A 13,128-nucleotide genomic window follows, 5' to 3' on the forward strand; every position below is an offset into this window, starting at 1 on the left:
ACGGTGGACGTTAGCTAGCTGGCTAGCTGCTGTGCAGATAGCAGTGTAGACTACGTTAGGACGACGAAATACGATAATTACGCAATTATCTTTGATACAAAGACGGCTATGTAGCTAGCTAAGAAGAAATTGCTAAGATTAGACAAATCAAACCGTTGTGCTATAGTGAAATGTAATGAAATGTATACTACCTGCGGACCGAAGTACGAATGCGACCGCTCGCTCCAACCCGGAAGTACAGACTGGTCCATCATGATGTAGTCCTATAACCTAGCTCACTACGGTGAGACAGACTGTTCCCCATCATGATGTAGTCCTATAACCTAGCTCACTACAGTAAGACAGACTGTTCCATCATGATGTAGTCCTATAACCTAGCTCACTACAGTAAGACAGACTGTTCCCAATCATGATGTAGTCCTATAACCTAGCTCACTACGGTGAGACAGCCTGTTCCTCATCATGATGTAGTCCTATAACCTAGCTCACTACGGTGAGACAGACTGGTCCATCATGATGTAGTCCTATAATCTAGCTCACTACGGTGAGACAGACTGGTCCATCATGATGTAGTCCTATAACCTAGCTCACTATGGTGAGACAGACTGTTCCTCATCATGATGTAGTCCTATAACCTAGCTCACTACGGTGAGACAGACTGTTCCTCACCATGATGTAGTCCTATAACCTAGCTCACTATGGTGAGACAGACTGTTCCTCACCATGATGTAGTCCTATAACCTAGCTCACTACGGTGAGACAGACTGTTCCTCACCATGATGTAGTCCTATAACCTAGCTCACTACGGTGAGACAGACTGTTCCTCACCATGATGTAGTCCTATAACCTAGCTCACTATGGTGAGACAGACTGTTCCTCACCATGATGTAGTCCTATAACCTAGCTCACTACAGTAAGACAGACTGTTCCTCATCATGATGTAGTCCTATAACCTAGCTCACTACGGTGAGACAGACTGTTCCTCACCATGATGTAGTCCTATAACCTAGCTCACTATGGTGAGACAGACTGTTCCTCACCATGATGTAGTCCTATAACCTAGCTCACTACGGTGAGACAGACTGGTCCATCATGATGTAGTCCTATAACCTAGCTCACTACGGTGAGACAGACTGTTCCTCATCATGATGTAGTCCTATAACCTAGCTCACTATGGTGAGAGACTGTTCCTCACCATGATGTAGTCCTATAACCTAGCTCACTATGGTGAGAGACTGTTCCTCACCATGATGTAGTCCTATAACCTAGCTCACTATGGTGAGAGACTGTTCCTCACCATGATGTAGTCCTATAACCTAGCTCACTATGGTGAGACAGACTGTTCCTCACCATGATGTAGTCCTATAACCTAGCTCACTATGGTGAGACAGACTGTTCCTCATCATGATGTAGTCCTATAACCTAGCTCACTATGGTGAGACAGACTGTTCCTCATCATGATGTAGTCCTATAACCTAGCTCACTATGGTGAGACAGACTGTTCCTCACCATGATGTAGTCCTATAACCTAGCTCACTATGGTGAGACAGACTGTTCCTCACCATGATGTAGTCCTATAACCTAGCTCACTACGGTGAGACACTGTTGCTCACCAGACAGTTACTTCTACATCAGGTGTGTGCCACACAGACACTGACACACCTGTTCTGCTCCTCCACCAGAAATAATCATTAGAACAGATTTGCCATTGCTTGGACTTGCCAGGCTTTAAAAAACATATTTTGTCAGGATCCGTCTCGTTGCTGTAGCGATTTTGCGCTACAGCCCAACTGTCATTTTAGCTGAGAATTCTTTTTTGGGGGGGAGGACCAATGGGGGCAATAGAATCTTATATCACAATATTTTTGGGGTACATAATCACGATAGGACAAAGGTTAACATCGCCCTAACCTACTAAGGTGTTGTCGTTCCCGTGTCCAGTGTGGTCTGTCTGACTCTCAGCAGGTATCTAAGGTGTTGTCGTTCCCGTGTCCAGTGTGCCACAGAGTCTACCCCATGCAGAAGAGACTCACTCAGCACATGAAGACACACAGTACTGAGAAACCACACATGTGTGACAAGGTAACAGCACTGAGACACACATACGCACGCTCACACACACGCATGTACAAGAAAGTAAATTAAATGAATTCATCTTAATTATCAACTTTGTTTTTAAATGTGAATGAGGAGACCTGTGTATTATTGGAATGGTTAATCACATTAACCATTCCAATAATCCACTCAAATCAATCATGTTTTTCTAGTTACAATCTCAGGTTTTCATTTAAAATCTTTATAAATCTCTGTATGTGCTTTGACTTCAGTGTGGGAAGTCCTTCAAGAAGAGATATACGTTCAAGATGCATCTCCTCACACACATCCAGAGTGTTGACAACAGCAGGTCAGTACAGGATGTATTGCCATTTTCATCGTGCCTCTTAGCGAAACATATCCTCTTAGCGGAACATAGCCCCTTAGCGGAACGTAGCCCCTTAGCGGAACGTAGCCCCTTAGCGGAACGTAGCCCCTTAGCGGAACGTAGCCCCTTAGCGGAACGTAGCCCCTTAGCGGAACGTAGTCCCTTAGCGGAACATAGCCTCTTAGCGGAACATGGCCCCTTAGCGGAACGTAGCCCCTTAGCGGAACGTAGCCCCTTAGCGGAACGTAGCCCCTTAGCGGAACGTAGCCCCTTAGCGGAACATGGCCCCTTAGCGGAACGTAGCCCCTTAGCGGAACGTAGCCCCTTAGCGGAACGTAGCCCCGTAGCGGAACGTAGCCCCTTAGCGGAACGTAGCCCCTTAGCGGAATATATTAGCGGAACATATCCCCTTAGCGGAACATATCCCCTTAGCGGAACATATCCCCTTAGCGGAACATAGCCCCTTAGCGGAACATAGCCCCTTAGCGGAACATATCCCCTTAGCGATAGCCCCTTTAGCGGAACATATGCCCCTTAGCGGAACGTAGCGGAACATATCCCCTTAGCGGAACATATGCCCCTTAGCGGAACGTAGCGGAACATATCCCCTTAGCGGAACATATCCCCTTAGCGGAACGTAGCGGAACATATCCCCTTAGCGGAACATATCCCCTTAGCGGAACATAGCCCCTTAGCGGAACGTAGCGGAACATATCCCCTTAGCGGAACGTAGCGGAACATATCCCCTTAGCGGAACATATCCCCTTAGCGGAACATATGCCCCTTAGCGGAACGTAGCGGAACATATCCCCTTAGCGGAACATATGCCCCTTAGCGGAACGTAGCGGAACATATCCCCGTAGCGGAACATATCCCCTTAGCGGAACGTAGCGGAACATAGCCCCTTAGGGGAACATATGCCCCTTAGCGGAACGTAGCGGAACATAGCCCCTTAGCGGAACATATGCCCCTTAGCGGAACGTAGCGGAACATATCCCCTTAGCGGAACATATACCCTTAGCGGAACGTAGCGGAACATAGCCCCTTAGCGGAACATATGCCCCTTAGCGGAACGTAGCGGAACATATCCCCTTAGCGGAACGTAGCGGAACATAGCCCCTTAGGGGAACATATGCCCCTTAGCGGAACGTAGCGGAACATAGCCCCTTAGCGGAACATATGCCCCTTAGCGGAACGTAGCGGAACATATCCCCTTAGCGGAACGTAGCGGAACATATACCCTTAGCGGAACGTAGCGGAACATAGCCCCTTAGGGGAACATAAACCTAGTCAGTCCTGTGAGGCCATGGTGGTGTTCAGTACACACTGGAGCAAAAAAAAATTGCACCGTGAAAGAAAAATCTACTTCGAATTCACCCTGTTTCAAAACCTTTTTCTCCTACCATACACGACACAGTCGACATGTTTGGATTCAAGACCTGCGATCTAATGCATGTTTCTATTCCAGGTTCAAGTGTGAGTTCTGTGACTATGACTGTGACAACAAGAAGCTCTTGCTCAACCACCAGCTGTCCCACACCAACGACCGGCCCTTTAAATGTGACTACTGTAAATACTCCACCTCTAAAGAGGACTTCCTGGTCTCACACCTGGCCATCAAACACACAGGTGAGTCACCAATGATTTGATGACAGTTGGCACAGTAGCTAGCTTAGAGGCTAGCGAGACGGAGCAGTAGCCAAAGTGTTGCTGGTTCAAACCACAGGCCTAGTGTACAGTGGGAACTGAACTGCTGGTCTCTGATCTCCTGTCATTCTGCCCTTGATTATGGCACTCAACCCCTTAATTGCTCTCCATCCAGGGGGCGCTGCACTGAGACTGACCCTGTGCCTCTCAGTGGCTAATGCGTGTTTTCGTGTGTAAAATATTTCTTCCTCCCAGGAGAGAAACCGTTCTCCTGTGAGATGTGCCACTTCATGACGAAACACCGTAAGAACCTGCGTTTGCACGTCCAGTGTCGCCACCCGGAGGCGTTTGAGGAGTGGAGCGCTACGCACCCTGAGGAGCCCGTCAGGCGGAGGAGGAGACCCTTCTTCACCCAGCAACAGATAGAGGAACTCAAACAGCAACATGACGAAACACCGGGCCTACAGAACACTATAGTACGTCTGGAGAGCCTGGTCCCAGATCTGTTAGGGTTGATTATATGCATAGCCTGGTCCCAGATCTGTTAGGGTTGATTAGATGCATAGCCTTGTCCCACATCTGTTAGGGTTGATTAGATGCATAGCCTGGTCCCACATCTGTTAGGGTTGATTAGATGCATAGCCTGGTCCCAGATCTGTTAGGGTTGATTAGATGCATAGCCTGGTCCCAGATCTGTTAGGGTTGATTAGATTCATAGCCTGGTCCCAGATCTGTTATGGTTGATTAGATGCATAGCCTTGTCCCAGATCTGTTAGGGTTGATTAGATGCATAGCCTTGTCCCAGATCTGTTAGGGTTGATTAGATGCATAGCCTGGTCCCAGATCTGTTAGGGTTGATTAGATGCATAGCCTGGTCCCAGATCTGTTATGGTTGATTAGATGCATAGCCTGGTCCCAGATCTGTTATGGTTGATTAGATGCATAGCCTTGTCCCAGATCTGTTAGGGTTGATTAGATGCATAGCCTGGTCCCAGATCTGTTAGGGTTGATTAGATGCATAGCCTGGTCCCAGATCTGTTATGGTTGATTAGATGCATAGCCTGGTCCCAGATCTGTTAGGGTTGATTAGCCAACTCCTATGATCTCTGGCATGACAGATATGTTGCATGAGAATGACCGTAGCAGTTGGAAAGACATCACAAACTGATCTGTAAACAGGCTTGATGAGCTTCTCTTGCATTTCTATGCTTTGGAATTTGAAAAGCTGCAGCTTCTGAATAGGAAAGCTGCAGGCCTGTGACTCTGTTTTTTTCCCTGTGTTAGCTGGCGGTGGATCCTGATACACTACAAGCCATGCAGACAATGCAGAACGCCTCAGTCTCCCAAGATGCAATGGGAAACACCACCATCATCTACGAACAGGGTCAGTGATTCCTGCCATACAAAAGGACAGACACAAATGACATGGAAGGAAAAATACCTTTTTATGGCTCAATATAAATGTATTGTCTCAACAGAAATTGGTCAGTTGATCTCCTCCAAACACATTAACAACATTTGCATGTACTGTATATTATATTGAGTGTAAGGCATGACTGAACCATGTCTGAGACTCTCTCTCCATCTCCACAGCCGGAAACTCCGACCTGTCAGCCCAGAATGCTCTGGATCTGCTGTTGAATATGAGCAACGCCAGAGAGCTGGTGGGAAACTCACTGCAGGTACTGCCCAAAGCTTTGGTTTTTACACCCTGACAAGGTTCTATCCTGCCCTCTATCTGACAATCCATGGTTAGTTGACCGATCCATGGTTAGTTGACCGATCCATGGTTAGTTGACCGATCCATGGTTAGTTGACCGATCCATGGTTAGTTGACCGATCCATGGTTAGTTGACCGATCCATGGTTAGTTGACCGATCCATGGTTAGTTGACCGATCCACCTAAGGAGCAGTAGACATGCTATGGTCTGCGTGAATAGGAATGCATCTAGTTTCTGTCTATGAGCAGCCTTTCTGTCTGTCACCTCAGGTACAGGTGTTGAAGTCGTCTGACTCCAATGTTCTAGAAGCAGGCTCCTGGACGGGCGTTACCTCGGCGACGGGGGGAGGGCAAAAAGTAGTCACCTTTCACGTGTCTGAGACCGGCGAGACCCTGGTGCAGGAGGTACATTTATGACATATATTATTATATACTAGTATTATGATATTATATGCTATTATTATAGTATACTATTATTATGATATATTATTGTATATTATATACTATTATTATTATAATATATTATTATTTACTTATTATAGTATACTATTATTATTCTATACTATTATCATATTATTGTATACTATTATTATGATATATTATTGTATATTATTATTATTATAATATGTTATTGTATACTATTATTATGATATATTATTGTATACTATTATTGATATATTATTATATACTATTATTATGATTTATTATTATAGTATACTATTATTATGATTTATTATTATAGTATACTATTATTATATATTATTATTATTTATTATGATATATTATAGTATACTATTATTATATATTATTATACTATTATTATTATTTATTATGATATATTATTATATACTATTATTATTATTTATTATATACTATTATTATTATTTATTATTATAGTATACTATTATTATATATTATTATACTATTATTATTATAGTATACTATTATTATATATTATTATACTATTATTATTATTTATTATGATATATTATTATATACTATTATTATTATTTATTATATACTATTATTATTATTTATTATTATAGTATACTATTATTATTATTTATTATTATAGTATACTATTATTATATATTATTATACTATTATTATTATTTATTATTATAGTATACTATTATTATATATTATTATACTATTATTATTATTTATTATGATATATTATTATATACTATTATTATTATTTATTATATACTATTATTATTATTTATTGTATACTATTATTATTATTTATTATATACTATTATTATTATTTATTATTATAGTATACTATTATTATTATTTTATACTATTATACTATTATTATTATTTATTATGATATATTTATTATATACTATTATTATTATTTATTATATATATTATTATTATTTATTATATAGTATACTATTATTATTATATATTATTATACTATTATTATTATTTATTATGATATATTATTATATACTATTATTATTATTTATTATTATAGTATACTATTATTATATATTATTATACTATTATTATTATTTATTATGATATATTATTATATACTATTATTATTATTTATTATTATTATATATTATTATATACTATTATTATGATTTATTATTATAGTATACTATTATTATTATATATTATTATATACTATTATTTATTATATACTATTATTTTATATATTATTATATACTATTATTATGACATATTATTGTATACTATTATGATTTTTTTTTTTCATGATATTATGATTTATTATTATGATATACAATTATTATGATATATTATTGTGATATATTGTTGTATACTATTATGGTATATTTTTGGATACTGTTATTATTGTATATTGTTGGATACTGTTATTATTGTATATTTGCTGCAGTTTCTTTTTAGCGTTTGATTTATCATGGGCGTTTGATTTATCATGGGCGTTTGATTTATCATGGGCCTTTTTACTTCTAGATGACGTTGTGTGGTGTTGTCTGTTCTGTTTGTTGGTGTTCATCTTTGTTTTTCACACAATCAAAATGTTAATCACCCAAATAATGATCCATTAGGTCCAGGATGTGCAGGAGGGTTATGAGGCAGGGACCAATGAGAATGGAGAGATCACCCAGGTGGCCATCCAGGCCTATGAGGGGGCAGAAGGCTTCAGTGTGTTGGAACAGGTGGAACAAGCTACAGAGGAGATCCACAGCACCGGACCTGGGTACAGGTACAACACCATGGTCTCACCAGGGTCGTGTTTAGTAGAGCAATGTGAGAGAGAAAAAATCCTCTGCTCTCATTGGACAAGTTCAGGAAGTTCAGGAAGCACTCCCTTATTTTCACTGCGTTCCTATGTGCGTGTGTGTGTTGTGTTTTCAGCAGTGGCGAGGGCAGTCCTCAGCCCATGGAAGAAGAGGAGGAGGGAACAGAAATAGTCAGAGAGAATGGAGAAAAGTACTACCTGACCTCCGGGCTAGGGGATGGGGTGCTGCAGCAGGTCGAGGTAAGCCTGAAGCTCTGTCTATGAGTGGTTACATTTATCCAGTCCCGTCCCTCAGCTTTATACCAAACCATGTGGTCAGGATTGTGGCTTTTTGGTTCTGTTCGGTTGAACAGAAGATGGCTGAGAGGTCATCAGTGGAACATTTTAGGAAGGTTGTACTAGACGATTTTTGCCGTTCCAGACTAATTTTCATGATTGGGGAGAAATCCTGTGAACTTGGGCTAGGATCAGTACGTCGGGTTTCGTGTAGTATGAGCGGGTCAGGTACGCGTCGATGATGACTGTTCCGTTCTCCAGACTTCTGTCGGATGTCCCGATTTTTAGTACATTTTTCGGACATGTCAGAAATGTTGGTGGTGCGATTTTGTAGTCTGAACAGCGCTACGACGCGCAATTGGGCAAAGGGCTACTGCCAATAGCCAATGAGCACTCAGCATGTGAGACCAAAACTGAGACCAAATGTAAAACGACGACGGTGAAGAGGAAGTCATCATCATCATCATCAACTAGCAGCAGCAAGGCACCGTATGGACTGAAGTGATGGGAGACAGACAGGTGGAGCTGTGGAGAGAACACTGCTGGCTTTTCAATATTAATATTATTCAATATTTTATATGACCTCTAATTCCCTCTGTAGAATCGAACGTCCATATTGTCCACGTCTGCCCAACCATTGGCTGGTCCATAATTTTAGAAAATGTATTTTATTTGTTTTTTATGATAATAATGCAGCAGCACGGGAATTTCCGTGGATTTTTTTTCTCCCTTACGACACCTGAGAAACGCAGGGCAGAATCAACTAGGGAGTCATGGTGTAAAGTGAGCACCCACGTCCTGGGGTTTAGGATGGGCGGAAGGAAAGATCTGGGATCAAGGAAATGTGAGCAGGTCCAAGTTGTTAAGATTTTAGAAGTCATGTAGTGTATGCCTCGTATTAGGCTGCAGAAAGCCGTCTCACCCTGGGGCATCTAGACAGAGGGAGGATATCAGAACCAAGTCCACCCCAGAAGTCTGCGTTCTGATAAGTCTCATCCTCACACTCTCTTTCTTTCTCTCACTCTCTCTCCAGCTGAGCAGTGAGGCCCCGGGTTCTCCCTCCATGGTGGGTTCTCCCCAGCAGAACCAGCTCAACCCTAAGAGGTTCTCCTGTCGTATCTGCATGGAGTCGTTCCACGGCCGCAGTGACATGGAGAACCACAAGAGGGCCCATATCGACCCCTCCACCTTTAAGTGTCCCGACTGTGACTTCACTGCCTCCTCCTGGCCAGTTGTCAAGGTGGGGGGGGGGTAAACTATCTTTGATCAGCTTTGAGACATTTTAATTACATGGTGAATTACATGGTGAAATACATGTTGAATTACATGGTGAATTACATGGTGAATCTCAAAAGGGTTTTTCTTGATTTCTCTCATCCTTGCCTCCTTGAAGAGAAGGTCTGAGGGGATGAAACGTTCTCCTCCAATGCCTTTTCAAAACAAAGCTAGGAGATGGGGCACGGAGGGCGGCTAGGAGGGCGGCTAGGAGATGGGGCACGGAGGGCGGCTAGGAGATGGGGCACGGAGGGCGGCTAGGAGATGGGGCACGGGAGGCGGCTAGGAGATGGGGCACGGAGGGCGGCTAGGAGATGGGGCACGGGGCGGCGCTAGGAGATGGGGGGCGGCTAGGAGATGGGGCAGGGATGGGGGCGCTAGGAGATGGGGCGGCTAGGAGATGGGGCACGGGGGCGGCTAGGAGATGGGGGCGGCTAGGAGATGGGAACGGGGGCGGCTAGGAGATGGGGAACGGGGGCGGCTAGGAGATGAAGGACGGGGGCGGCTAGGAGATGGGGCACGGGGAGGGGGCACGGGGGCGGCTAGGAGACGGGGCACGGGGGCGGCTAGGAGATGGGGCATGGGGGAGGGGGCTAGGAGATGGGGCACGGGGAGCGGATAGGAGATGGGGGCGGCTAGGAGACGGGGCACGGGGGGCTAGGAGATGGGGGCGGCTAGGAGACGGGGCACGGGGGGGCTAGGAGATGGGGCACGGGGAGCGGCTAGGAGACGGGGCACGGGGGAAGTCTTTTGACAGTCACCACATAGATAGAGGTTGAATGTATCGTTTACAGCCTGTAAAGGCAGCGTTGACCTTGTCCTGATCTACAACTACTTCCAAAGCATTTCAACACATGGTTGTCCCATTCCTTTCCCCAGACCCACATGGTCATGCATGCCTACCTGAGACCTCACAAGTGTCCCAGCTGCAGCTTTGCCTCCAAGAACAAGAAGGATCTGAGGAGACACATGATGACGCATACCAACGAGAAGCCCTTCACCTGCCAGATCTGTGGACAGAGGTATGTACCCAAAGACAGTCAGATTGCAGATTTCTCTTGTTCTATTAAGGATTATAGATACAGTGCACTGAAGCAATTCCCCACACAAAGGCATTGATTGGTGTAAACATAAGCTAAAGCAGTGATGACACTGGTGTGCCCTGAGGAACTATGAGGTGTGCCCTGAGGAACTATGAGGTGTGCCCTGAGGAACTATGAGGTGTGCCCTGAGGAACTATGAGGTGTGCCCTGAGGAACTATGAGGTGTGCCCTGAGGAACTATGAGGTGAACTATGAGGTGTGCCCTGAGGAACTATGAGGTGTGCCCTGAGGAACTATGAGGTGTGCCCTGAGGAACTATGAGGTGTGCCATGAGGAACTATGAGGTGAACTATGAGGTGTGCCCTGAGGAACTATGAGGTGTGCCCTGAGGAACTATGAGGTGTGCCCTGAGGAACTATGAGGTGTGCCCTGAGGAACTATGAGGTGTGCCCTGAGGAACTATGAGGAACTATGAGGTGTGCCCTGAGGAACTATGAGGTGTGCCCTGAGGAACTATGAGGTGTGCCCTGAGGAACTATGAGATGTGCCCTGAGGAACTATGAGGTGAACTATGAGGTGGGCCTTGAGGAACTATGAGGTGTGCCCTGAGGAACTATGAGGTGTGCCCTGAGGAACTATGAGGTGTGCCCTGAGGAACTATGAGGTGTGCCCTGAGGAACTATGAGGAACTATGAGGTGTGCCCTGAGGAACTATGAGGTGTGCCCTGAGGAACTATGAGGTGTCCTCTGAGGAACTATGAGGTGTGCCCTGAGGAACTATGAGATGTGCCCTGAGGAACTATGAGGTGTGCCCTGAGGAACTATGAGGTGTGCCCTGAGGAACTATGAGGTGTGCCCTGAGGAACTATGAGGTGTGCCCTGAGGAACTATGAGGTGTGCCCTGAGGAACTATGAGGTGTGCTCTTGACACTTTCCCTAATCTGAACATTCACTTATAAATGGTTAACTTTTTATTTAGGAGAACCAGTGACCCTAGAAGGAAAAATCCCTCCTAGAATAGCCAGGCACACGTGTGAGAGGCTGTTACATTTTGTATCATTTGAGGGGTGCGCATTATCAAGTAATTTTGTATAATTTTGACTTCGCCTGTAAGAACCATTAGTAAGTCTGATGTTAGGTTTAGCTGTGCCAGCCTAATCAAATAAACTTATCCATCACGGTGGGACCTTTTTACGAAGCAGAAAGCCGCTCGTCTCAAGCCCAAATCGTTCAAAAGTAAAGACCCATGCATATCAAGTTATTGTATTGCGTATTCGCCGGTCGCTCTTAAAGGGGTACACACAAATTAATCATCATGAGTAAGGAGCTATAACAGTAGTTCAAATCAACACTACTTAATCTATTTTTTTTAAACTAAGTTTGTACTGAAAAGTGATGATTTGCAGTATGGATCAGATGAGATGGAGGGCATGACAGTTGTGTCACAGTTCCAAAAGGTATGGGAACCACTGGGCAAGAGAAAGGTTCCCCCATATTTCTTACACCAGTCCTTTCCTTTAAAAAAAAAAAAAAGAATTCATGAGGGGATGTGAAAAAGTGCACACTTGGAGCAGAAGGGTAGAGAATGGTGGCATGATTTAGTGAATATCCATGTTATTCTTTCAGGTTTAACCGTAACGGCCACCTCAAGTTCCATATGGAGCGACTCCACAGCCAGGACCCTCCGACAAAGAAGAGCCGCTCTGGTGCAGGCTCCCAGCAGACCATCATAGTTAACAGTGACGAGGAGGCTCTCGCCACGCTACAGTGTAAGGGAACCATACTTAAGAGCCTATACACTAGCACACATACACAGATCATTTCACTGGTTGAATATGTCAATCTCCATCCATACCATCTGACATTATAGTTGATATACTGTACACACACCCTAGGGCAATACACATAGTTCCCTCAAAGGTGGTTTGAAATGCTCACATTTTAATGTTATTGTATGGTAGCCATTAGCCCATTGTCTGACCTGGTCTTTGTCCCTGTGTGTCTCCAGCAGCTCTGCAGGCAGGACAGACTATCAGCCCAGAGCAGCTACAACAGGCCTTGGGTCAGGACCACATCATAGTGTCCCAGGAACAAGCCTTGGGTCAGGACCACATCATAATGTCCCAGGAACAAGGCCTGGGTCAGGACCACATCATTATGTCCCAGGAACAAACCTTGGGTCAGGACCACATCATAGTGTCCCAGGAACAAGGCCTGGAAGACCAAGAGGAGGCCACGTACATTCAGCAGATCACCACAGTGGACGGACAGACGTTACAGTACATGACAGGAGACAACCAGGTGACTGATGTACACTGGATCAGGGGTGTCAAACTGGGCGGGGGATGTACACTAGATCAGGGTGTCAAACTGGGGGGTGATGTACACTAGATCAGGGGTGTCAAACTGGGGGAGATGTACACTGTAGATCAGGGGTGTCAAACTGGGGGGGGGGTGATGTACACTGTAGATCAGGGGTGTCAAACTGGGGGAGATGTACACTGTA

General features: G+C 44.3%; 1 protein-coding gene across 1 annotated transcript in view; it reads left to right on the forward strand.

Moving 5' to 3' along the window:
- LOC115132530 (uncharacterized) overlaps positions 1–13,128 on the forward strand; it is a 58,277-nt gene that overhangs the window by 32,443 nt on the left and 12,706 nt on the right. The window contains exons 27-39 of the mRNA XM_065021104.1: positions 1,966–2,082; positions 2,328–2,404; positions 3,891–4,051; positions 4,325–4,545; positions 5,354–5,453; positions 5,663–5,751; positions 6,060–6,194; positions 7,835–7,992; positions 8,145–8,268; positions 9,338–9,544; positions 10,459–10,601; positions 12,249–12,391; positions 12,634–12,923. Coding sequence (XP_064877176.1) covers positions 1,966–2,082; positions 2,328–2,404; positions 3,891–4,051; positions 4,325–4,545; positions 5,354–5,453; positions 5,663–5,751; positions 6,060–6,194; positions 7,835–7,992; positions 8,145–8,268; positions 9,338–9,544; positions 10,459–10,601; positions 12,249–12,391; positions 12,634–12,923 — 1,965 coding nt within the window. The remainder of the gene's footprint in view (positions 1–1,965; positions 2,083–2,327; positions 2,405–3,890; positions 4,052–4,324; positions 4,546–5,353; positions 5,454–5,662; positions 5,752–6,059; positions 6,195–7,834; positions 7,993–8,144; positions 8,269–9,337; positions 9,545–10,458; positions 10,602–12,248; positions 12,392–12,633; positions 12,924–13,128) is intronic.

Source organism: Oncorhynchus nerka, linkage group LG7 (genome assembly GCF_034236695.1).
Source record: "Oncorhynchus nerka isolate Pitt River linkage group LG7, Oner_Uvic_2.0, whole genome shotgun sequence".
NCBI classification, from domain to species: Eukaryota; Metazoa; Chordata; class Actinopteri; order Salmoniformes; family Salmonidae; genus Oncorhynchus; species Oncorhynchus nerka.